Below are 26,744 nucleotides of genomic sequence, written 5' to 3' on the forward strand. Positions count from 1 at the left end.
AGCCTCGATCTTGTATACAAGAAAAAAAACAAGAAAAAAAAAACCCCACCCGGGTATGAGATCAGAGTTGTCCTCCTAGGCGGATTGCCGACCAAGGCTAACGAACTTACCCCACCCGGCTTTGAGATCAGAGTTGTCCTTCTCCTAGGCAGATTGCCGATCAAGACTAACGAGTACCACCCACCTGGGTTTGAGATCAGTGTTGTCCTTCTCCTCAGCAGATTGCCGATGACGGCTAACGAGTACCCCCCTCTCAGGTTTGAGATCAGAGTTGTCCTTCTCCTAGGCAGATTACCGGTCCAGACTAACGAGTATCACCCTCTCAGGTTTGAGATCAGATTTGTCCTTCTCCTAGGCAGATTGCCGATCAAGACTAACGAGTACCACCCACCTGGGTTTGAGATCAGTGTTGTCCTTCTCCTCGGCAGAATCCCGGTCAAGACTAACGAGTACCACCCTCTCAGGTTTGAGATCAGAGTTGTCCTTCTCCTAGGCAGATTGCCGATCAAGACTAACGAGTACCACCCACCTGGGTTTGAGATCAGTGTTGTCCTTCTCCTCGGCATATTGCCGATGAAGGCTAACGAGTACCCCCCTCTCAGGTTTGAGATCAGAGTTGTCCTTCTCCTAGGCAGATTACCGATCAAGACTAACGAGTACCACCCACCTGGGTTTGAAATCAGTGTTGGCCTTCTCCTCGGCAGATTGCCGATGAAGGCGAATGAGTACCCCCCTCTCAGGTTTGAGATCAGAGTTGTCCTTCTCCTCGGCAGATTGCCGATCAAGACTAACGAGTACCACCCTCTCAGGTTTGAGATCAGAGTTGTCCTTCTCCTCGGCAGATTGCCGATCAAGACTAACGAGTACCACCCTCTCAGGTTTGAGATCAGAGTTGTCCTTCTCCTAGGCAGATTGCCGATCAAGACTAACGAGTACCACCCTCTCAGGTTTGAGATCAGAGTTGTCCTTCTCCTCGGCAGATTGCCGGCCAAGGCTAACGAGTTCCACCTATCCGGAGCAAGCCTGGTTTTCAGGCGCCAGACACCCGCCTTTCACACCTCCGAATTTAGTTAAAAACAGGGGTCGGCATGAGAAGCCATCCGGTAGGAGTTTGATTAGGAGAGGCTATTTGAGATGTGGGATATTTTATAGATGAGGGGTTGCTCAGTTGTCCACCACCATTCCAGTCATTCCTGACCTTTGACCCTCAATATATATATATATATTGTTATTGTTACAGCCATGTATTCCGGGTCTACTACGAGGGGGGATCCTTGATTTTCCCTCAGGATTACTGGGCTTGAAGCTAACGAGCACAAATAACTTCGTGCCACTGCAGGTTGTTAATCAAGTCAACCACGTGGTCCAGTGTCCTCCATCTTATTGCCGTTTAACTGGAGGTCACGTGATCTCCTCACCGGGGGGACGCACCCTCAGTTATGCCCTAAGCTTATCTTGATTAGATCTTAATTAGGGCTGCCGAGCAACCGCTAGTGCATACCGGACTGGGATGAGAGCCAATTACTTGGGGAATTATAGTCTTGAAGGAACTGCGCTCAAACGCGAGTCGAAAGAATTGACGCGACCAAAGACGGAATTCGTCCGAGTTGCTTTATTGAAACAAAACAGCTCAGGTATTCTCACAAGCCCGTTTATCGGGCAGCAATATATATACACATTTATGTCGGGAAGTTTGCCCGGCAAAAGCTATACCGGCATGCCCGGGTGTCAAGGGCGAGCCTTGGAAAGGCGAGTCTGGACCTGCCCGGGCGTGTTTGGCTGCGGCCTGGCAAGTCGAGGCTGGGCATGCCCGGACGCTCTGGGCGAGCCCTGGAAAGGCGATAGCGGGCATGCCCGGACGCTCTGGGCGAGCCCTGAAAAGGCGATAGCGGGCATGCCCGGACGCTCTGGGCGAGCCCTGGAAAGGCGAGAGCGGGCATGCCCGGGAAAGACGAGACCGGGCGTGCCCGGGAGGTTCGGGCGTGCCCGGGAACAGTGAGTCCGGGCATGCCCGGGAGAGGCGCGTCTGGCCGTGTTCTGGCCGGTGCAAGGCGATTGTGTGCATCCAGCGGTAACCGCTACAGTCTCCCTGAATAACTTACGAGTGGACAGTGCTGGACCAATGAGGAAAAGCCGAACACAGACAGATGATAAATGAAGTTCAACAAGAGGGACATTTATTATGCACTGAAACCAATGGTGTAAAATGCAAAGTGCGGAATCATACGGGCAGGGAACTCAAGGGCTTTAATACCCAACAAGGCAATCAAATGGATTCAAAAGGTGGAATGCAAATAAAAAATTCTAATCAAAACGTACAAGGGGGAAAGCGCGAGCAATGAAGGTTGCAAGCGATATGTGCAGCAAAGTAAAACGGACAAGTTGCAGAACTTAACTTATGCCTTCCTAACGGGCTATTCAAAATACCTGGGGGATACCTAAACAGACATCCACATGATTGAGTTCAGAACAGCAAGAGGAGAGGAGGATGAGGATTATTAGCTTCTTAACTTACCAGGCAGTGGCTGTCATGCCTCCTCGACCCAAACGCTAAGGGGAGGGGTTAAAAAGGAGGATTACTGAGGTGTCTCGGGTGAATGATCATAGCGGTCAATGAATTGCTGAAACCCTCCAACAATTGTCCATAGCACTTTGATTCCATGCAAGTGCATCATTTCAATTGGATGTTAAAGACATGGGCGGTGTTTCACAGGCTAATCGGCTGTTCAGTCACGCACAACTAAACGGATGTTAATTTGCCTTCATAAATTGCTATTTTATTAGTCCCCTACCGGTGTACACTGGAGGGGACTATAGGTTTGCACGCCGTCCCTCCGTCTGTCAGTCCATCAGTCTGTCCGTCTGTCAGTCCGTCAGTCCGTCACGCAAAGAACAGTTTTCCGGACTTTTTTTCGAAACTCTTAATGCTAATGATTTCAAACTTGGCACATGATTTCCTCATGATAAGTTACAGATCAAGTTCGAACTTCACGACGTTTCGATCATTTTTGACAAAGTTATGGCACATTGAACTTTGGGAATTCTGATAATTCTGATGATCCTTAACTCAGTGCCATTTTAAGTTTTAATTTCCTTTAAAAACCATTTTCTCTGCAATATTTGGACCGATTGAGATCAAATTTTCACCTTAGGGGGGACTCGGTCTGTAGAATATTGTAATGGTAATTATGACGTTACAGGTCACGTGGTTCGGCCGCCATGTTGTTTTTCGTGAAAACACAAAAACTCCTTTTTCTCTGCAACGGCTGAACAGATCGAGGCCAAACTTTGCAGGCAGAATCGCATACCCATGACGAACAAAAAAGTCAGCGAGCATGACGTCATGCGTCACATGGTTTCAGAGTTATGACGTTTTTAAGCATGAACCTTTAAAACCGAGCTCCTCCGTCATTTTTGATCCCATCGAGGGGAAACTTCACAGATCTGTTGAGCACGTCAATCTACTAAAATGTCCTTTTGGAATTTGCGATAGGGCACGTGGTTTGGCAGATATCGTTAATTAAACGAAAATATTTTAAAAATGGATATCTCTTGTTTATTCTAGAGTTCTCCTCAAGCCGCACCGCGCGCCCTCAGCCTCGTCTCGCGAACGTCAACAGCGCGACATAGCGCGCGCTTTCGGGAGGGGCGGAGCCAAGCCGAGCAACATATATGTACACATCGATCATTGATCGTGAACCGGAAAATAAAATAAATTACTGATAGTTAGTGACTCAAAAGGTTCTTTATCAACAACTTATTTTCTCGTGCTTCTGATGACCTGTCTGCAAGGTGTATAAATCGAAGTCCCGAGTGCGAATCACAGGTGAGCCCGTCCTGAGGTAATTAGCGATTGGGATCGATTCAGAACCTGTGGGTAAATAACCCTTTTTAATTTCCCCAACAGTTTTCCGGACGACAGACTGCCGGTAGGGGAAATGTATTGCAGCGCAATACTCAGAATGCTTGTTTTAAAGGATAATTTGCTGTGCACTGTACAAAGATGTTTTTGTCAACATTTAAAGGTTAGGCATGTGTTAGCAAGATGCGCACTAGACACCTTTCATAAATTTGGCAGTTCGGTCCTTTGTGTTGAAACTGCTTTAAATAATCAAGTCTTCGGATTATTTAAAATTACCTTGGGATTATTTATTCGAACTTTTCTTTTCAAATCAACAATTCCCCTTTTTATATGTTTCTCTACCTCCTCCAACCATAAAGCCATTTGTGTGTTTGATACTTCCTCTTTATCAATTTGTACTTTCATCCATTCCATCAGAGTCTCGGCTCGTGTAAGAGCTAACACATTAAACACGAAAACATGCATAGACACATAAAGCATACAATAAAGGGAGCAGGAGACAAGAGGGGGAGAGAGAGGAAAGCATACAAGCACAACAACAATAGAGAACAGCGACGTCAGTAGATCTGTGGAAGGGAGAGGGCTGGGGGAGGGGGAAGGGGTACACGGTACAAAGCAAATGAACACTTCCAGGAATTTCAGGAAAGAAGTTGGAGATTAAAAAAGGTGGATTTGGGGTGCTTTAACGGGGGTAGAAAAGATCAAGGTTTTGGATGGGGGAAGATAAGAGACGGTGGTGGACAGCTGTTTCAAAGACCTGGAGGGAGGAGAGGGATTGAAGAGAGTGTGGGAGTTTGTTCCAGATGTGGGAAAAAAAGAGAAATGAAAGAGTGAAGGTGATCAGAGAGTCTTGATTTTGGCAGTTTCACCAGAAGAGGGTTTCTGGCAGATCTTGTGTGTCCTGAAGGAATATATAGGAGACAGAGCACAGACAGAGTAGGGGGAACAAGGCCGGCGATTGAGTCGATACAAGACAGAAATACCACGAACCTGCCTGTAGTGAGCGAGTTAAAAGGCCCTCACAATCAACTTCTTCACGGGACATACCGATAATTCTGAATTCTTTGGTTTCAACCTCGTGAAGCTGAGCTAGGAGTGAGGCAGGAACACCAGACCAGATGGGACAGAAGTATTCCATTGAACTGTTGATGAAAGCTTTGTAAGTGTTGAGGAGCTCAGGAGTGCCCAGAAAGGACTTTGCACGACGGAGGATGCCCAGACGGCGACTGGCTTTGAAGGCCAGCTTGGAAATGTGGTTTTCCCAGTTAAGGTCATGGCAGAAAGTGAGACCCAAAAGCTTGAGTGACAGAACTTCTTCGAGGGGAATGTTGAGAAAGTGGATGGGAGGGTTGTCCAGATGGTCTTCACAGAGAGACAAAGTAAGAGTGTGAGATTTGTCAGGATTGAAAGACATGTTCCACTTGTTTGACCAGTTTGTGGTTTTTTTCCAGGTCTGCAGAGAGTGATGAGGCTGCTGCCTGCCGATCTGAGAGTTGGGATATGGAGCGGTAGAGAGTGGAGTCATCAGCAAAGAGATAGAGAAGATTTTCCAGAGAGTTGGAGAGATCATTGATGAAGACCAGAAAAAGCACAGGGCCCAGAACACTGCCTTGAGGAACTCCAGCCTGGACAGGAAGGGGAGATGAAAGAATTCCATTCAGGGCCACACGTTGACTACGACTAGAGAGGAAGTCCGCAAGCCATGCATGGAGGTCACCATGGATACCATAAGAGGAGAGTTTGGGGAGCAGGGCGGGGTGCCAGACCGTATCGAAGGCACGTGATACATATGTAAAGGGAGACAGCTCTGATTTCCTGTTTGGCATTGAGGACCTGCATCCATTGTTGCGACAGCAGAAGCAGATTGTCCATAGTAGAGTGACCTGATCTGAATCCATATTGATGATCCGAGGTCAATGATCTGGAGTTCCCCAAGGCAGTGTTCTGGGCTCTGTGCTTTTTCTGGTCTTCATCAATGATCTCTCTGACTCTCTTGAAAATCCTCTCGATCTCTTTACTGATGACTCCACTCTCTGCCGCTCCATTGCTCATCCCTCAGATCAACAGTCTGCAGCCTCCTCACTCTCTGCAGACCTGGACAAAATGACAGACTGGTCAAACAAGTGGAACATGTCTTTCAATCCTGACAAATCTCTCACTCTTACTATGTCTCTCAGAAAGGACCGACTGGACAACCCTCCCATCTACTTTCTGAACAACCGTCTCCAAGAAGTTCTGTCACTCAAACTTTTGGGTCTCACTATCTGCCATGATCTTTCCTGGCAAAACCAGAAATACATTTCCTGGGAATTTTCTGGAAATATTTTCCTGGGAATTCGCATTTCCAAGCTGGCCTCCAAAGGCAGTCGCCGACTGGGCATCCTCCATCCTGTGAAGTCTTTCCTTTTGCACACCTGAGCTCCTCACCACATACAAGGCTTTCATCTGCAGCTCAATGGAATATTGTTCTGCCCTCTGAGCTGGTGCTCCTGCTTCACACCTTGCTCGGCTTCACGTGGTTGAAACCAAACCTTTCAGAATAATTGGAATCTCCCGCGATGAAGCTAACTTCGAGGGCCTTTCGCTCACTCACGGCAGGCAGGTAGGTGGTCTTTCTGTCTTCTACCGACTCTTATCCGGCCTAGCTACCCCAGTTCTATCTGGCAATTGTTTTTTTTTGTGATTGATGTTTGCTCTTACACGAGCCTCGATCTTGCATACAAAAAGAAAAAAAAGGCCATTGGAGAAGAGGAAGGATTTTATATCGGAAGCAATGATGGATTCCATGACGTTGCTGATTATGTGGAGCAGGCTGATTGGTCTTTTGTTGCAAGGATCTGTTTTTACACCTTTTGTGTGTAAAGTGGTAATGTTGCCTGATTTCCAAGCAGATGGCAGATGACCTTCAGCAAAAGAGAAGGTGAAGAGAACAACGAGAGGGTGAGATAGAGCGGAAGAGCAGGATTTTAGGACCCGTGGGCTGATGCCATCTGGTCCAGTTGCAGAATCAGAGTCGAGGTTTGACAGAAACTTCTTCACCTTGTCAGGAGAGAAGGACACAGAGTCCAGGAGCAGCTGGGTTTGACTGGGTAATGTGGGTACAGAGAGAGACGGGTTTGGGACACAATATTTGGAGGGAAACACAGAGTTGAGGCATTCAGCTTTTTCACTTGCGGAGTCAGCTGTGTAGCCGTTTGAGGTAAGCGGGGGATGGGATATGACAACTGAAGACGAGATGGGATAAATCTGTACATGAAAGAGAGCAGTTTACTTTGGAAGAATTCCCAGGAAGAGTTTGTGTCAGAGGCAGTAGAGATGGGAGACCAGTCCAGATGATTGATGACTGCTTGCAGCTCGTGCCAGTTGGCCTGAGTGAAATGCTCGACTCGCCGACGCTGAGGAGGCTCTCTGAGAACGGCCAGAGAGATGTCCACTTTAACAAGCACATGATCAGATGAGCCGATTGGAGCAGAAGAAGACCAACAGACATTTGCAGGGAAGTTAGTCATAACCAAGTCTAGAAGAGATGTTCCGTTGACTGAGATCCCTGTCGTGAAGTTGACAGATTGTGTCAATCCCAATGAGGAATAAAGCAATCCATTGCCTTATTCCAGTTAATTATTTTGTTTTCTCCGTAATTTAGTCATTTTGTAAGTAATGCACGTAATTTTCTAATTTTCACTTTTTTGATATCATTTGTGATAATGTGATTATGATGTGGATATTTCAGTACGAAATGTACACAGTTACGGTTCACAAGTTCATACGAGCATTGCACATTCACTTGGTATGTATAGGACGCTATCACACCACTAGATCCATGTATTTAAGACATTAAAAGAAGACCTGAGTGTCGATTTCAATAATGCCCATTTCCTTCGTCTGTACCTGTGTACCCAAGCCCTCAACAGGAAACTACTCGTATGTCGGCCAAAACCCCATCTGTCACAAAAGTATCTGAGATGTGCTGCAGCATTCTGGGAGATGTGCCAAAAGAACTGCACGATGAGACCACCTCCCTGATTCTGTATCGCAATGCACAGCTGGGTGATTCGGCAAGCAGGTTACGCTGTGTCGAGCAGCAACAACAGTGTCCTGTTTGCATCAAAGGTGGCAGTAATTCTGGTTGTGCTGACATTTGCGTGGAGATTGAGCACAAAGTGGAAAATCCCGTCAAGGTGCAACGTGAGTTCCAAATTCTCATTCTGTATAATAGGTCTACAAAGATAATTAACATTGGAAGTAGTCCATTGCAAAAAATTTAAAAAAAACATTGTTCTTTGGAGGTGTTGAGACTCATGAAATGGTGGACCAAAGGGGAAATTGGTTTGTAGAACATGCATCTCAGGATAAGCAAAGGAGTTGTAGGGGAAAGGGAGGACAAGGTCTGAGCAGGTGTAGTAAAATTTAGAGGATGAAATGGAAGTGGCCACGAGGTGTCGGTGGGCAGGTTAAAGACCTCCAGGGAAGACTTTCAGCCAATGGTCTCAGGAACATAGTTTCGCATGCAAAAGAAGAGAGGGTGAAAGAATGGAGGAAGGCATTGTGGTTAAACTTGAGGAGGGTTACAAGATAAGGGTTTCAAATAATGAATGCGACCTGGCCGGGGACCAGGGTTGTGTGGAGAGGAAGAAAGGCGTGTCAGGAGTAAGACTAGAAAAGAGCCAGTAAAAGACTACAAGGCTATCAATATCCCTGTGGTGAGCAAGAGCCTCCTGTCATGAGATGCCAAGGAGCAATGGCAGGCCTAACACTCAAAGGAGCAATATAAGAAGCAGCACCAGCAGTCCATATGGCAGGACCTGTAGAAGTCCATATACTTCACCACATGTCTGATGATGGCCGAGTACACCGTTATAAGCTAGGGACATCCGAGGAGGGACTTGGCTTTGGAAAGAACTCTGAGGTGGCAGCTGGCTTTTCAAGTGAACTTGGGCATGTGGTCTGCCCAAAACAGGTTATAACTAAATAATGATGAATCCCAGGAGCTTACAGAGACTGTACCTGTCCTTGACCATGGAGTTGAAGGGATTGGCCAGCCATTCCTTATTGAAGGGCAAAGTGAGAGTGTGGAACTTCCTTGTATTAAAGAGTTGACATTAACTCAGAGAGAGAGAGAGAGAAAGAGAGAGATGCCACTTCAAACTGTCTGGTGGAGGTGAGGAATAATCCTGCACAAGAGTAGACTTGTCTTCAAAATGATACAATTGATTTTCAAGTGACAATGAGAGGTCATTCATATCGATAAAAAAAATATTAGTTTAAGAATGTAACAATGGGAAACATTGGCCTAACGGTGTAAACTATGGGAGATAATGGCATCCAAAACAATGAGCTGCTCTCTAATATAGAGGATATCATGAAACCAGTCCAGGAGTGGACCTTGGATATCAGGTCTGAGTTTGGAAAGCAAGTTAAAGTGCCAGATGATCAGATGAATGGAAGATGTCCAGTGAGTTGAACCTGACCTTTTGTTTAGAAATGAGAGCATCTATTCATTGATTTTTTGAATACATAGTTGAGGCTCGTGGAAGAGCTAGAACGAGTACACTGAAAGGATCAGGATGCAACAGCACAAAAGGAAAAGCAGAGAGGAAAAGGCAATAGCAGAGCCGAAAGCCAAGACAGAGGGAGGTGGACAAACAATGGGTGTGAGGAGGAATTGGGGGCAAGAGAGGATGCATGAGGTGGACAAGATGGATACAGAAGGAAACTATCAGGAGGAAAACTGGAAATGTGGAAGAAGGAGGGATGGCGTGAAGTTATCAGGGTAGAAAAGATCATGGTTTTGGATTGGGGACAATCTGAGATGGTGTTGAACAGTTGTCTTGAAGTCATGGAGGGAAGAATGAGATTGAAGAGGATGTGGAAAGTTGGTTCCACAGGTCGGAAAAAGAGAAACAAATGAGTGGAGGAGAGCAGTGATCCTGGATTTCCGTAGTTTCACCAGAAGGGGGCTTATGTGGGTCCATGTGTGCCCTGCAGAATCCTGGGGGGAGGGACGATGGAGACAAAGCATGGAAAGAGCAGAGAGTGCAACATCAGAAAGGAGGCTGTGGAAGACCGAGTGACCGCCAACCTGTCTGCGATGGCGAGGTGATAGGACAATAGACAGCTTCATCGTGGTCTATTCCAACGTTATGGCCTTGGTTTCCACAGCGTCAAGCTGAGCAACAAGATGTGAGGCAGAGGAGGCAGTTCAGAAGGGAGAGCAGTACTCCATCAAGTTGTGGATGTAAGCCTTGTAAGTGGATCGGAATTCAGGTGTGCCAAGGAAGACCTTTGTACAATAGAGGATGCGTAGTTGGCGACTGGCTTTGGAGGCCCAAGAAATATCAAGGCAGAGTGTGAAACCCAGGAGTTTGAATGATTGAATTTCCTCAAAATTGTTAAGTAAGTAGATAGGAGCGTTTGCCATCCAGTCCTTGTGGAAAGAAATTGTGACAGTGTGAGATTTGTCAGAATTGAAGGGCATTTTCCAAGTGTTTGACCAGCTTGTGATTTTGTCAAGGATTGAAAAGAGGGAAGACAATGCTGTCTAGCTGTCGGAAGGATGGGGGATGTTACGGCACAGGGTGGAGTCATCAGCAAAGAGATAAAGAGGATTTTCCAGGGAGTTAGGGAGATCATTTATGAAGATCAGGAATAGGACTAGGCCCAGAGCACTGCCTTGAGGCACTCCAGCCTTGACAGGGAGAGGAGATGAAAGGATTCTGTTGAGTGCCACATGTTCGCTACGAGAGTGGAGGAAGTCAGTAAGCCATGTGTGGAGTTGGCCTTGGATTCCATAGGCAGAGAGTTTGAAGAGTAAGGCAGGATGCCAGACTGTTGACATTAAAGTAATAGCTTGTTCAGGGTGGAATCGTTTTGACTGAAGCCAAACTGAAGATCTGAGCTCAGAGTGTTTGAGAAGAGATGAGTCTTCAAGTCTGCTGCAGTTATTGATTCCATTACTTTTCTTATGAGACAGGAAGGCTAACTGTTTTATATGTGAAGGGGCAGTTTTGGCATCATTCTTATTATATGAAATAGAGTAATATTGGTGACTTGCCATGATGCTGGCAGGATTTTTCTTCTTTGATGTGCAGCACACGGCTGCAGGTTGCATCATTTGTGAGGGGTGTGGCTGTGCCACTGATACAGCGATCCCCCCCCCCCCCCACTCCCACACCCCTCCATTGAGATGTAATTTGCAATTTGTTCAGGGTGTCTCACCTACTTTATTTAACTCACCCGCTCTTCAATAAGGACACCTGGGGATGATTAATGTCCACCAAATAATGCTAGCAGATTCGGAGGCCAAGTTTAACGTCCATCCGAGGGATGACACCACATTGATGCCTCACTCGCAGGTTTTTTAACTTAGACAGGGGTTGTTGTTTTTTAAACTTTTTTACTTGCAAAATCGAAGATTTTTCAAATATATTGGTTGGTCTTGCGCGTTATCTGTCTGTTTGTCTGTCTGTCACTCACCTACAGGTCACAATTTTAAACCGATCTTCACGAAACTTCACCAGATGGTAGTGTTGGTCATAAGGAAGAAGCCTATTGATTTTGAGGTCAAAGGTGATCTTGAAATCAAATTTCTAAAATCGTAATTTTTCATTCAGTTGACTTGAAAATTGAACATCATTTGCATATTGAGTCACTAAATTGGGAAACCAACGATGTTTGAGGTCAACGGTCAACTCAAGGGCAAACTTCCAAAATCAATTGTCATCCGATTTATTTGAAAATTAATCAGCAATTGCATAGTACCTCACTGATTTGGGAAAGCAACTACTTTGAGGTCAAAAGGTCAACTCAAGGTCAAACTTCTAAAATCATCAATTTTCATCTGAAAAATCATCAATTTTCATCCTATTATCTTGAAAATGTAATAGCCTTGCACAGTGCATTACTGAATTGGGAAACCAACTATTTTTGAGCTCAAAAGGGCAAATGTCAACTCCAGGTCCAACTTATAGCATCAATTTTCATCTGATTGACCCAAGCTTTCATTGAGGTCGTCAATTTTAATCTTAATGAAATGGACAATTTGATGTTTTTTGGGGAGGGGTGGATTTTGCAAGTATCGTGCGCCTGCATGGCGTCTTCTTGTTTTTTTGTTTTTTTTTTAAGTATTTTTTTAAATTTAACTTAACTTTAAAAAATTTTAAACTTTTTAAAACTTGGACAGAATCATTTGGTCCATTATCATGTCATATTCTCACCCTAACACTCCCACCAACTGCATGCAGTCCACTTATATAACTTACTTCATGCACAAAATTATATCCGCGTACTGGGACGCTACTTTTTTGATAGCATACCGTGGCATCTTTAACATCCACAACCATAGAATGGATATCCGGCTTTATAACATGTTTTTTTTTTTGTTTTTTTTTGCTTTGCCACCAGCCAAAAGGTCTGCTCTTGGAAAAATATTTTTATGCCCATGACTCACCAGGTGTCTATTTTGCACTAAAGCTGTGATGTTGATGTGGCAGCACCAGGATATCTCCTTGGTGGAGTTGTTGAGGATTGTCTTTGCGGTATTTTCCAGGTGGATGCTGTGTAACGCAGGCAACCAAGGCCCTCTGCAAACACGTTTTCCAGTTAGCTATTGAAGAACCCATCTGTATGATTAACTACAAGAACGAGAAGTTGGCACCACGCCGACGTTCGAATCCCGAGAAGCCAGAAACAAGATGGAAATACACAAAATCCGGTAATACTGATTGGATGATATTTTAATGATGTCTCATTACTTTTCACCCGTTTGTTACTTGCAAAAATCTAAGATTTTAAAAGTATATTGGTTGGGCTTCAGCATTATTCTGTCTGTCTGTCTGTTTGTTTGACTGTTTCTCTCTATGTCAGTTGCCTACAGGTCTCAATTTTAAACCAATCTTTATTAAACTTCACCAAATGGTAGAGTAAGAAGAAGAAGGAAGAAGACTATTGATTTTGAGGTCAAAAGATAAATATGTCAACATAGGCCAAAGGTCACCAACTTTGTCAAATTTCTACAAGTTTCAATTTTCATCTAATTGACTTGAAGTTTTAAGAGCATTTGCATATCTGGTCACTGAATTCAACCGCCAACTATTGTTGAGGTCAACTTCGGCCAAATTTCAAAAATCCTCAATTTTCATCCGATTGACTTGAAATGTTAAGAGGATTTGCATATATGGTCACTGAATTCAACCGCTAAGTATTTTTGAGGTCAACATAGGCCAAAATGTCAACATAGGCCAAAAGGTCAACATAGGCCAAAAGGTCAATATAGGCCAAAAGGTCAACATAGGCCAAAAGGTCAACATCGGCCAAATTTCTAAAATCCTCTATTTTTTGTCTGACATCCTGCCTTGCTCTCCAAAACTCTCTTCTTATGGCATCCTTAGCCAACTCCACACATGGCTTACTGACTTCCACTAATCTTGTAGCCAATGTGTGTCACTCAATGGAATCCTTTCTTCTCCTCTCCCTGTCAAGGCTGGAGTTCCCCAGAGCAGTGTTCTGGGCCCAGTCCTTTTCCTGATCGTCATAAATGAATTATCTGACTCTCTGGAAAATCCTCTATCGATTTGCTGATTGCTTCACCCTGTACCATGACATCTCTCATTCAGACAGACAGGCAGCAGCCTCTTCTCCAGGACATGCATGGGAATACGGTTACCAATCAGGGGCAAGTTTTCCCGATCCAACACGAATGTGGATGACATGGTTTGAATAAAGGTGTGCTTCCTACATTGGTAAGACTAGTGTCTGCCACTTGGACATGGTGTGCTTTCTGGAGAGTGGACACTCCCTTTAACTTTCGTGGTGAACTGGTATGAGATATGGCGGCCATAAGCATTGGCATGCTGCACATACACACGTACAAGGTATATGCTTCAGAAATGGAATGGCTTCAGAACAAGAACGTGAAAGTCCTAGAGTGGCCCAGCCAAATGCCACACTTTAATCCCATTGAGAATCTGTGGAATGACTTGAAGATTGCTGTTCACCGAAGTTCCCAATCCAACTTGACAGAGCTTGACCAAATCTGCAAGGAAGAATGGGAGAAACTCCCCAAATCCAGATGTGCAAAGCTGATACAGACATACCCAAGAAGACTCAAAGCTACAATCACTGCCAAAAGCGCTTAGTATTGACTCAATGGGCTGAATACCGATGTAAACTAGATGGTATTCATAGAATACTTACTCTGCGCACTGTGCAGTCTTGAGAAAGACTTGGTGCAAGCTGTTTTTTTGTTTTTTTCCTTGAGAAGGACTTCTGTTTTTTAAGGTTGTTTTTTTAAAATCCAATATGGCTGCCAGGCCAGTGACTGATGATGTCACTTTTATCAAACTGTTTCCCATGGGCAGTTGATCAATTAGTTAAAGATTTGCATTGATCGGTTTAGCAATTTAAGAGGAGAATATTTTCAAAGATAAATTTTTTTTATCTTTGACATCATAATGTCAGCGTGGTACTTGTCGAATTATGACATCATAATGAAGGCACCTATGATATCATCATTAACACATATTATTCCCCATGGGGAGTACTAGACAATGAGCCATGTTTCAATTTTTTCCATGGAGCGATTTTCCATGGAGCGATGTCGGAGATATAGAGGGGCAAGGTTTTTCGGTTTTTGCAAGATGGCACCTTTACCGCTGAAATATGACGTCATAATTATCATTAGAACAACTCTACAGGAGGAGCCACTCATATTCTGAAAATTTCGTGTTCATCGGACTAACAGTTGCAGAGGATTTTTTTTTTCATACTGATCAGATCAAGCGTTGTACTTGTCGAATTATGACGTCATAATGGAGGCACCTATGACATCCTCATTAGCATGTCTTATTCCCCATGGGGTTTACTTGACAATGAGCCATGTTTCAATTTTTCCATTAAGCAGTTTGGGACATATAGAGGTGTAGAGTTTTTCCAAGTTGGCGTCGATACCATGTGACCTATGACGTCATAATTATCAGCAAAAAAATCTTCAGGCAGAGGCGCTCCTGCGGTAAAATTTCATGTCAATCGGACCAACGGTTACCGAGAAAATGAATTTTTAAAATGCAGAAACGGCACACGTACGGCACGATTGCTTAACCCTGCTTTTCGCTTCGCGAGCGCAGGGTAATTCGATATTTCTGTATTATTTTTTTCTGTATGTAAAATATATATTTTTTAATATTCCCAAAAAATAACAATAAAACAGTTTGTCATTAAGGAGTTTTATGTGTAGATCAGTGAAGACAAAAATCTCAATTTAATTCATTTTAAGTTCAAGCTGTATTATATAACAAAATGTGAAAAAGTCAAGGGGTGTGAATATTTTCTGCTGCCTGTGTTTATAATAAACTTAAGTCGCAAGTCCCAAATCTGAGTCTCATGTCAATTTCGTCAAGTCTGAGTCGAGTCGCAGGTTGCGAGTCGCAAGATTTTGAGACTCGAGTCCGAGTCGCCGACTGTGCTAATAACCAATGACGACCTAAAGACGTTGAATGTTATGATAATTGTCAGAAAGCTAGTGTTTGTGTCTGTGTGTGTGTGTGTGTGTGCCTCTGTGTGTGTGTGTGTGTGTGTGTGTCTGTGTGTGTGTGTGTGTGTATGTGTGTGTATGTGTGTGTATGTGTGCATGTGTGTCTTTGTTTGTGTGTGTGTGTGTGTGTGTGTGTGTGTGTGTGTTTTTTTTTTTGTTTTGTTTGTGTGTCTGTGTTTGTGTGCTTGTGTGTGTGTGTGTGTCTGTGTGTGTGTGTGTGTGTATGTGTGTGTATGTGTGTGTATGTGTGCATGTGTGTCTTTGTTTGTGTGTGTGTGTGTGTTTGTGTGTGTGTGTGTGTCTCTGTGTGTGTGTGTGTCTGTGTTTGTCTGCGTGTATGTGTGTGTCTGTGTTTGTGTGTGAGTTTGTGTGTGAGTTTGTGAGTGTGTATTTGTGTCTGTGTGTCTCTGTGTGTGTGTTGTACTAAGGAGAGTCCAACATTGCTATTGATTCCAAAATAAAACATCAGTTCTGACGTGCCTGTGGAACGCTATAATCGTGCATCACAATGTGGTTTATTTAAGCAAACAGCACATGATTTGCATGCTGTAACCTGAGGCTGAACCTTTATCACCTGTATCTAAATTTTGTGAGCAAAGCTTGTACATTATACATATCGTACATTTGTATGAAATGGACAAATCAACATCGTACAGCATAAGGGATTTTTTATTGGGGAACACAGAATTATGAGGCAAGTCCTTAATTGTTTCCTACCTTGAGGCTTTGTTTTTCTCTCAGTGGTCGATTGTGATCCATTTACTTTCGTTCTCAGTTTTCCCCAATCTTTTCACCCCATACTTCCTTGTTTAAAATCTTAACTAAAAAAACCCCCCAAAAAAACATTTCTTTCTTTGTTCTTATTCATTGTTCTTGTTCGTTTATTCGTTGTTCTTATTCGTTCGTTCGTTCTTCGACCACGTGTTTCACCCCCATTTCCCCAGATTGTTTTCACTGTGCAATTTAAAAATGTTTAAACTTTCCCCTGAAGTGCTGTATTCTGTTGTATATTATAACACCTTTTTCTTCTTCTTCTTTAAAAGGGTGCTTTTGCCTTGCAGTGTCCTTGTGTTTTATACTTCTCCCACCCCTCCCTCCCCCCTTCCCATGCCACGCCTCCTTCCCCCAAGCCCTCTCCCTCACACAGATCTCCCGATGTCCCTGCTCTCAAATGTTGTGTTTGTGTGCTTCCTCTTCTCTCCCCATCTTGTCTACCGCTCCCCTTATTATATACTTTGTGTGTCTGTTTGATTTTTTTGTGTGATAAATGTTAGCTCTTTCACGAGCCTCGATCCTGTATACAAAAAAAAAAAAAAAAAAAATCAAAACAGACCATCCAGCTATGGAATACAGCCACCATATTCTTCTTCTTCATCTTATCTTTCAGCAAAGATGGTGATGTTTCGTTACAAAGCCATCTCGCCCCTACAAAAGGAGGTGGTAGTTCTTGGATTTGTGAAGACAAAGTCGTTCCTGTGCTGCCATACTTCTGCCGATGGTAGTATTGTTCTAACTGCACAAGTAAGCTACCATCCTGACAATGCCCAACACCACAGCACTTTTTGCATCCCATATGGATTGTTATTTTATTATTATTATTATTTTACAATGTTATTATTATGAGAGTTTTCATTTTTACTTGCGAAAATCGAAGATTTTTCAAGTATATTGGTTGGTCTTGTGCGTTATTCTGTCTGTTTGTCTGTCTTTGTGTCTGATGGTCTATATGTCTGTATCTTAGTCGCCTACAGGTCACAATTTTCCCCCGATCTTCACGAAACTTTAGCAAATGGTGGAGTTGGTCATACGCAAAAGCCTATTGTTTTTGGGGTCAAAAGGTCAACATGTCAACATCCGCCAAAGGTCACCAACTTTGCCGGATTTCTAAAATCCTCATTTTTCATCTGACTTACTTGAAATCTGAAGAGGATTTGCATATCTGGCCACTGAATTCAACCACCAATTAAATTTTAGGTCTACGTAGGCCAAAAGGTCAACATAGGCCAAATTTCAAAAATCCTCAATTTTCATCCGATTGGCTTGAAATCTTAAGAGGATTTGCATATATGGTCACTGAATTCAACCACCAACTATATTTGAGGTCAATATAGGCCAAAAGGTCAACATTGGCCACATTTCTAAAACCCTCAATTTTCATCTGATTGACTTGAAATTTGAAGAGGATTTGTATAGCTCATCATACCAGGTCACTGAATTTGCATATACTGTCATTAAATTCAATCACCAAGTATTTTTTGACGTCAACATAGGCCAAAAAGGTCAACCTAGGCCAAATTTCTAAAATCCTCAATTTTCTTCTGATTGACTTGAAATTTGAAGAGGATTTGCATATCTGGTCACTGAGATCAACCCCCAACTATTTTTGAGGTCATCATAGGCCAACAACTTATTTTCAGGATTTCGCAAGTATCTTGCTATGCACAACATATTTCTTGTTTAATTGTAATTGTAACGAAATAGTATACCATTTTAAATGAAAATGTGGATTTAAGTGAAGCAGGTACAAGTTAAATCAATTGTACTGTGGTAAAAGATGGTTTTAAAAATGAATGTTAATTCCTCAGTATAAGGGTCTGGACTTTCTGGCCTGTGCGTGGAGAAAAGGATTGTGCAGCCGATAACAGCGAAGAGCAGGTTAAAGATTTGAGTCCTACCTTCACACGAAAGAAACATGGCTGTGTTTAGGCGAACCGTCTGAGTTATACTTGCACATGAAAGAGACATTGACTTGGGCAGAGGTTTGTTATAAAGAAGCTGAGCCGGACCAAGGCTCTACCATTCAGCGAGATAGTAGAATGCGGACATTTAGACGCCATGCCTCTTATTTGACCTTGTGTGAAACATATAAAACATCACGAGGGCTTACATCGGATTCAGGAGGGCAAGGAACCGATGGAGTGAGATGTAACACCAAATGGACAACTCAACCTGCCGAAGGAGGGGGGCGGGGGGAGGAGGGACATGAGCAAGGGAGGTTGTGATAGAGGGTTTGGGTGCTTGCTTCGGCACCCTGACAAGCTGCATGTTCAACCAGCATTCAGTGAAGGGACACGAGAGCTGTAAGAGGACACCGAAGGTTTCCACACTCCAAGCACGAGTCCATTAACTCGCTGCATCCCTGCGGAGGGTGGTCGCCTTACCTACTGGCGGGTATTTGGCGAATGCTGCCATGTTGGGGTTGTGGATGTGACATCCAGACAAGAAACACCTCTCTGGTCACAGAGACAGCACTGAGAACACGGCCGGATTTCCCTCCTCATTCACTCCTCCTCAACTCTTTCTCTCTCCTCATTCTTCAGCTGCCGGTATGCATTGGGTTCTTTAACAGCATGCACCTTTCCATATTCAACGTCACTCAGCTTGGACTGTGGACAGGAGTCAGATGTGTGCTTATGTGAGACCAAGCTCACAAAGAGAACTTGGAATGCGACTGGCATGGCCGGACTTCACCTGTACACCCAGCTGGACAAGATCGGTTTTTTTGTTTTGTTTTGTGTTTTGTGTGCAAGATCGAGGCTCGTGTAAGTGCTGACTGAGACCATCTGTAACCCGCTGAAGTCTTATGTATTACGAACTGGTTACCGGAGATAAGTTGCCAACCATGAAAGTTTGAAACAATGCTTCACTGCATTAAAATCTGTGAAAATATGTGTTTTATAATTCTGGGGGATTTTAACCATTAAAGGTTTCTTTTCATCAGTATTAATCATTTAGGTGTAATAAAGTTAGACAGCAGGAATTAATAAATACTGTTTATTAAATCACCTTTTGCCTCGTGCCATAGGTTGGTTTCACCTGAATTGTGACAGACTGGACATATTATTGTCTGCAAATCTTTATTGCTCCCCTCGGGGCAACTGGTGCACTTGCATTGGTGCATCTAGGCAGTACGTAACATTATTAAGTGTTTGCTGTTTTTCTTGCCTTTCCTTGTGCAGAAGCTCGACAGGTCGAAACTCCAGCAAATCAAAGAAACCGATGACACCTGGAAGTTTGTGTTCTTTCGGAAGTCGTCGTACGGCGGGAACAATATGACGTTCGAGTCTGCTGCCTTCCCAGGCTGGTACATCAGTAGTCGTGAGAGAAGGACAAGCGTGCACATGGCTAAGATCTCAGATTCGTCCTCGGACAATCACATGTTCCGTCTCTCGCTAAAGTAACGTTCGCTAGCAATACGTCACGGCTCGATGGGATGCGCCTTTCCTTGGCATAAGTCATCAGTTTAGGGTGAGGATAAAAGGATTATCAATGTCTATCTTCTTCGTCTCCTCGCATTCTTGTGGGTGATTTTTTATTTTTTTATTTTTGGTTATTCTTGAGCTATTCAAGGTTGGTGTACTAGTATGTGCATGCATCTCAAATGGCACATTTTGGATTGTTACTAACTTTACAAATTATGTTATTACTGGACTAACCACGTACTAGTCTTAAAAGTTTTGTGTTGGTGTGATCGTCAATTGATTGTGCCCAAATGACAGCCAACCACAATTTTCAGTCTCTTGTTAAAGGATTGTAGCATGTATTTGTATTTTTCTTTCTCTTTTGGGAAACAATATGCATGCATCATGAAACCCAATGTGTACATGCGTCATTGAAACCAAATGTGTACATGCGTCATTGAAACCCAATGTGTACATGCGTCATGAAACCCAAGGTGAACATGCATCATGAAACCCAATGTGTACATACGTCATGAAACCCAATGTGTACATGTGTCATGAAACCCAATGTGTAGTCATTGAAATCCAATGTGTACATTCGTCATGAAACCCAATGTGTACATGTGTTATGAAATTCAACATGTACTCGTACAAGCATCACGAAAAAAAAAACATCGACTTCTCAAGACAAAACTGGAAATTTGACTTCTCAAGACAAAGCAAAAAAGAAAACGTTAACTTCTCAAGACAAAAATTGAAAAAAACATTGACTTCTCAAGACAAAGCAGAAAAGAAAACGTTAACTTCTCAAGACAAAACTGGCAAAACATTGATTTCTGGTACGTGCTCCTCCCGGACCCCCTGGTCACGGTGTACCTCTGAGCCCCGAGAGGAGTCACGGCAGAAAAATGTGTTATTCTGTATGTCAAAGATCAATGGAGAAGCCACACCAATTGTTACCAACAAACAAATATTGTATTAAAATCACACAAGAATAACAGCACAGCAATAATATGAATCAAAAGTACAATCAATATCCTATGGTGGTACCATCAATTTTGTAATATATAACTCATTGTGCTCCAAGTGAGTGAAACAAGAACATCCCCAATGTCTCTAATCCCCAGCTTCAAGCCAAAGTCGATCCACTCCAGTGAACAACAGATCAATGTCCAATCGAGACCAGAATCCCGTTGGGTTGGCAGTTACAGTCCTGCTGCCAAAGCTGTGCAAAGGCGCCCTCCAGGCAACTGGGAAATCACAAGGCGCCCTTCAGGCGACTGGGAAATCACACCCTCGGGTATGGACGTTCCGCGGCTCACATTCGGCGTACTTCTGATTGACCTTCAAAATCCACGTTGCACACACACACACCAGATATGTCTGAATGCGGTGAGAACGGCATACGCGAAGCAAAGACCGTGCGCAAGGCGCAAAGAGTGCGAGTCAAAATGGCCGACGGCCCGGTCTCGTGGCGTAATGGCACGACGATGATGACGATGATTCTCTTCAGAATCCACCGCAAAACCTGACACGCATGTTGATCTGTCACAGCGATAACAACTCTGTCACAGGAATCCCTATCCTGGGAAACCCAAAGTTCACTCGCGACTCTTGCTCGCCAACATTCGCTCCGGACCGCAAAGCAACTATGCTTCTTGTCCGACTTCCCTCGCTCCGCCTTCTTTTCCCTTCTTCCGCTTCGTCGTCGACCGGTTCCCGATCCGGTTTCCTGTTTCTTTTAACTCTAACTTTTTCACCTTTTGAAAACAGTTCATAAACAATAAACCTTTTGAAAACAATAATAGTACATGGAACCAGAAATGTTTCAAGTGGATGAAAACCACAACAACGGAAGTGACGAATCCGTAACACTTCCTCCCCTCAAGAAAGAAAGTTTGAACATAGTGAAAACTTTCTTTGCAGGCAAAAACTCTTTTAACAAACAAAAGTAAAACTCACCCAAATCATCAATTCACATGAGCAACAATAATTACTATTTCCCCAAAATAAGCAACAAAACTTCCAAACAACCTACAGAAATTTCCAAAGTTAGTTCACTCTGGACAAAGCATCAGCAACGACATTGTCCCTGCCCTTGACATGCTCAATTTCCAAGTTGAACTCCTGGAAAGCCAAACTACATCTCATGAACCTCTGGTTTTTATTTTTCATTTTTTGAATGAAGGTTAAGGGTTGTGATCAAAAATCCAAAGCATCGCATATCTATAGCACTTTTGAAGCAGGCCGAGCTGAGAGCCAGGCTTCATGGTGGTTGGGTGGTGGGGCCTGGAAGTATTCACGACATGGACGCCTTTAGGAACGTGGAGTTCACGGTTAATCCGTGTAGGAATCATGGCTCGACTGCTCCTCAGCTCTCAGCGCTTCCAACTTTTTCCTTGATCACCGTAAGATTCATAATCATCACGGCTGTAGTGCCTGTCATCGTAGTCACGGGAGTACCGGTCTCCTTCTCGGCCCCTACCCTGATAATCATCCCTTCGGGAGCTGCCGTAACTCTGGGAGCCTCCATAGTAATCTCGACTGCGTCCACCACCAAAACTACTACTCCCACCCTGGGAGCCATAGCCACCCCTTAAACTACCTCCACGTTTTCCTCCTCTGTAGCCCCCTCGACGCCCATGGCCTGCCTTCTCTACTGTTATGGTCCGACCATCCAAATCCTTGCCATTCAAATCCTTTTGTGCATCTTTGGCATCCTTTGTGTTTTCAAACGTGACAAAGCCCAACCCTCTCGACTTTTGCGTCTCCCTGTCTTTTATCAGCAACACTTCCAAGGGTGGTCCATATTTGCCAAAGATAGAGTCCAGAACATCTTCCCTTGTGTTGAAGTTCAGTCCACCTACAAAGAGCTTGCCAACATTGCCTCCATTCATGACTTGTGTGTGCTGACACTTAGTTTCAGGGTACTTGACAAGAAGTGTCTGTGCAAAGCGTGATGTCAGTACCTTCCTCTTCTCTTCAGGGCCTGATTTTTCCTTTCCAGGGCATAACATTGGGACATCAAATGTCCAGGTTTCTTGCAAAAAGCGCAAGTAAGCCCGGAGGAAAAACTCGTGGTCTGCCTCGAGCCCCCCCGGAAGATAAGTCTGTCTTGGAACTGTAATCTTCTGATCCCTAAAAGTCACGGTATCAGATTTGTCCTCTTAGTCATCTCTAGGCCACCCCCATGAATATTCGTTCTCCGCACCGGATGTACCATAACTCCCCTGGCGAACTGTAGGCGGGAAGTTAGGTTTGTGGAACCCCATCCTGTGTGTCAAGGCATAGTCATCTGCCACGGTTGCTGCCTCATACAACTCTGGTACTTTCTTTTCATCCAGATGTACTTTAATGTCTGCGTGGACACATTGTTTGAATTCCTCCACCAAGATCAATTGTCGCAACAGTTTGAAGTTTTTCCCAATCTCCTTCGAGTCACACCACCGATCAAACATGGTTTCCTTCATTCTGGCAAACTCCACATGGGTCTCACTCTCCCTCTTCCTGGCATTCCGGAATTTTTGCCGGTAAGCTTCAGGGACCAATTCATAGGCTTTGAGAATGGATTTCTTCACTATCTCATAATCTGCACATTGGTCAATCGGTAAAGCCGAATAGACATCTTGAGCTTTACCCACCAGAGCACTTTGCACTCCATTCATGACACTAACATAGTCCAGGACCCCACAGGCCATTTTAGCATTTGAGCCACTTTCTCAAAGTGTAAAAAAAACTTGGCTACCTCCTTTTCATTGAAGGGTGGAACCAGCCTCACATGCCTACCAACATCCCAGGTGTTCTGACTAGTGGTCGAACTAGCCGGCATGGATACGACTTCTCTCCGTTCTCCCATTAATTCCAGCTCCTTGAGTTAAACTTTCTTCTGATACTCCATGTCACGTTCCTTTAACTCCCTTTCGGCTCTCCTTTCCTCTGCTCTTTCCCTTGCTCTTCTTTCTTCGAGATCCCTTTTAGTTCTCCTTTCCTCTGTTCTTCTCTCCTAGAGTTCTCGTTCCTGTTCTACTCTTTTTTTCTTGAGTTCTCGTTCCTGTTCTACTCTTCTTTCCTCGAGTTCTCGTTCCTGTTCTACTCTTCATTCCTTGTGTTCTCTTTCAGCTCTCCTTTCCTCTGCTCTTCTCTCCTCGGCTTTCCATTCCAACTCTTTTAACCTTTCCTGGCTCTGCAGTTGCATCTTCATTTTCCAGAGCTCCACATTTTCTTTTTCCTCGGGTAACCAATCCAAGGCTACCTCTGTCCATGTTCTCTGTCCCACCAGAGATTCTACCACCAATGTCTGCATCTCTGCTTTCTTCATATGAGCTCGGACCTCCAAGTTACAAAGTTTGGCCAATATCAAGAGTTCCGATGTTTTAACGATTGGAACTGTGCCTCATTAGGGGACGCCGCAAACTTTTCTGCGTCAAACACCATGGTGACTATCAGTTAACACCTGTTAACCTTCATACAATTCAAAAAATTGGAAATGTTAGAAAAATTCCAAATTTGGGAATTTTGGGAATGTTAGGGAATTCTATCCTGGACGAATGTTATCAGGGAATTTAATCCCAGACGAGATCCCAATTTCTGTTACATGCTCCTCCCCGACCCCCTGGTTACGGTGTACCTCCGAGCCCCGAGAGGAGTCACGGCAGAAAAATGTGTTATTCTGTATGTCAAAGATCAATGGTGAAGCCACACCAATTGTTACCAACAAACAAATATTGTATTAAAATCACACAAGAATAACAGTACAACAATAATATGAATCAAAAGTACAATCAATATCCTATGATGGTACCATCAGTTTTGTAATATATAACTCACTGTGCTCCAAGTGAGAGAAACAAGAACATCCGCAATGTCGCTAATCCCCGGCTTCAAGCCAAAGTCGATCCGCTCCAGCGATCGACAGATCAATGTCCAATCGAGACCACAATCCCGTTGGGTTGGCAGTTACAGTCCTGCTGCCAAAGCTGTGCAAAGGCGCCCTCCAGGGGACTGGGAAATCACAAGGCGCCCTCCAGGCGACTGGGAAATCACACCCTCGGGTATGGATCTTCCGCGGCTCACAGTCGGCGAACCTCCGATTGACCTTCAAAATCTGCGTTGCACACACACACACCAGATACGTCTGAATGCGGTGAGAATGACATACACAAAGCAAAGACCTTGCGCAAGGCGCAAAGCGCGCGCGTCAAAATGGCCGACGGTCCAGTCTCGTGGGGTAATGGCACGACGATGATGACGATGATGACGATGATTCTCTTCAGAATCCACCGCAAAACCTGGCACGCAGGTTGATCTGTCACAGCGATAACAACTCTGTCGCAGGAATCCCTTCCTGGGAAACCCAAAGTTCACTCGCGACTCTTGCTCGCCAACATTCGCTCCGGACCGCAAAGCAACTATGCTTCTTGTCTGACTCCCCTCGCTCCGCCTTCTTTTCCCTTCTTCCTCTTCGTAGTCGACCGGTTCCCAATCTGGTTTCCTGTTTCTTTTAACTCTAACTTTTTCACCTTTTGAAAACAGTTCATAAACAATAAACCTTTTGAAAACAATAATAGTACATGGAACCAGAAATATTTCAAGTGGATGAAAACCACAACAACGGAAGTGATGAATCCGTAACACTTCTCAAGACAAAACTCGAAAAAAACATTGACTTCTCAAAACAAAACTGGAAAAAAAATTGACTTCTCAAGACAAAACTGTAAAAAAAACACTGACTTCTCAAAACAAAACTGGAAAAAACGACATTGACTTCTCAAGACAAAACTGGCAAAAAACATTGACTTCTCAAGACAAAACTGGCAAAAAACATTGACTTCTCAAGACAAAACAGTAAAAAATATTGACTTCTCAAAAATATTTGACTTCTTTGACAAAAATATTGACTTCTCAAGACAAAACTCAAAAGAAACATTGACTTCTCAAGACAAAACTCAAAAAAATATATTGACTTCTCAAGACAAAACTCAAAAAATATATTGACTTCTCAAGACAAAACTAGCAGAAAGCAAGACCGTCTAACAACGGCGTACCCAGGCTTGTTTGGTACTTTTGTTGAAGAGGATAGTATGATCTGGGTGGCGATACCAGTGAGCAAATAATGTAAGCTTCTTTTTTTTTTTTGCTTCAGGTATGGATAGCTGGTTCGTGAATGCCTTGGGTAAAAAAAACGGGCGTGTGAGGTCTGGGAGAAAAGGTAAACTTGTGAGAGGCTTCAGCGAGTGTATTTGGATTGGAAGGATGTCCTCGAGGTACGTACACTCGCCTGCAAGCTCTGTAGCTTGGGTACGAATCCCGATCCAGCTAAAAACTGTTATCTCGCTGAAGTACGAACGTTTGTTAATGGCATTTTAAAAATAAGGGGATTTATGGAGGGGTTGCCCCCAAAGTAGGTATTTGCTCTCTTCTCTGAAACTACAGACATGACTTCGATGAAACTTTATCACAACCTCCATCACCCGTTATGTACCTAAGTTTGTTCATGGCATTTGAAAAGTCGGGGTAAATGGGGTCTATGGAAAGGAGGGGGTGAATTTCCCCCTCTCACTCAAAATAGGTATTTGTTTGTTTGTTTGTTTAAACTCTTATGATTATGTTAATATGATTGTCCATGCTGCTGTCTCCGATAGCAACCATTGAAATTGCTTTAAAATACCGTGAAACTGTTTAAAATACCTTTAGTCGGTGTAGTATACTGCTTTATTCCACCAGGTGCGCGCCCAGGGGTATTGGCCCTATTTTTTAATTATCACATTTGTCTACCCGATTTGGCTTCCTCGCCGATCCAGATACATTTTTTATATTGCAATCTATTACGCCGCATTGTGTTTTTATTCGCATTTGGCAAAGTAGTGAATGGGTAGGGCGTTTTGTGGATGTTTTTATTCTACCTGATTTACCCGAGATGTAATTCTTTTTCATTTTCTAATTAATATTTCAATAATTTAGGACTGAATTTTTTCAGAAATATATACACTATAAAACGGATTTCAAAGCCAAGGGGATCAGCTTGTAGGAAGAAGAGAGAGAGACTCACATGGGAAGCAGAACCAAGTGCTGGAGCACTTTATAACTGGTCGGACAAAGAAAAAGTGAAACTAGAACGGGCACTCGGTAGAGCGCATACCTTCGCCGCAGCTACTGTTCTGTACTTGGCATGGGA

General features: G+C 43.7%; 1 protein-coding gene across 1 annotated transcript in view; it reads left to right on the forward strand.

Annotated features, from left to right (window-relative positions):
* The window catches only part of LOC137412531 (uncharacterized), a 52,298-nt gene extending 32,212 nt beyond the window's left edge, over nucleotides 1-20,086 (forward strand). Inside the window, exons 5-8 of the mRNA XM_068097854.2 lie at nucleotides 7,764-8,047; nucleotides 12,408-12,572; nucleotides 16,777-16,910; nucleotides 19,349-20,086. Coding sequence (XP_067953955.1) covers nucleotides 7,764-8,047; nucleotides 12,408-12,572; nucleotides 16,777-16,910; nucleotides 19,349-19,570 — 805 coding nt within the window. The 3' untranslated portion in view covers nucleotides 19,571-20,086. The remainder of the gene's footprint in view (nucleotides 1-7,763; nucleotides 8,048-12,407; nucleotides 12,573-16,776; nucleotides 16,911-19,348) is intronic.
* The last annotated feature ends 6,658 nt before the right edge of the window (nucleotides 20,087-26,744 follow it).

The sequence above is a fragment of the Myxine glutinosa genome, chromosome 13, assembly GCF_964187855.1.
Source record: "Myxine glutinosa chromosome 13, kmMyxGlut1.1, whole genome shotgun sequence".
Lineage (NCBI taxonomy): Eukaryota > Metazoa > Chordata > Myxini > Myxiniformes > Myxinidae > Myxine > Myxine glutinosa.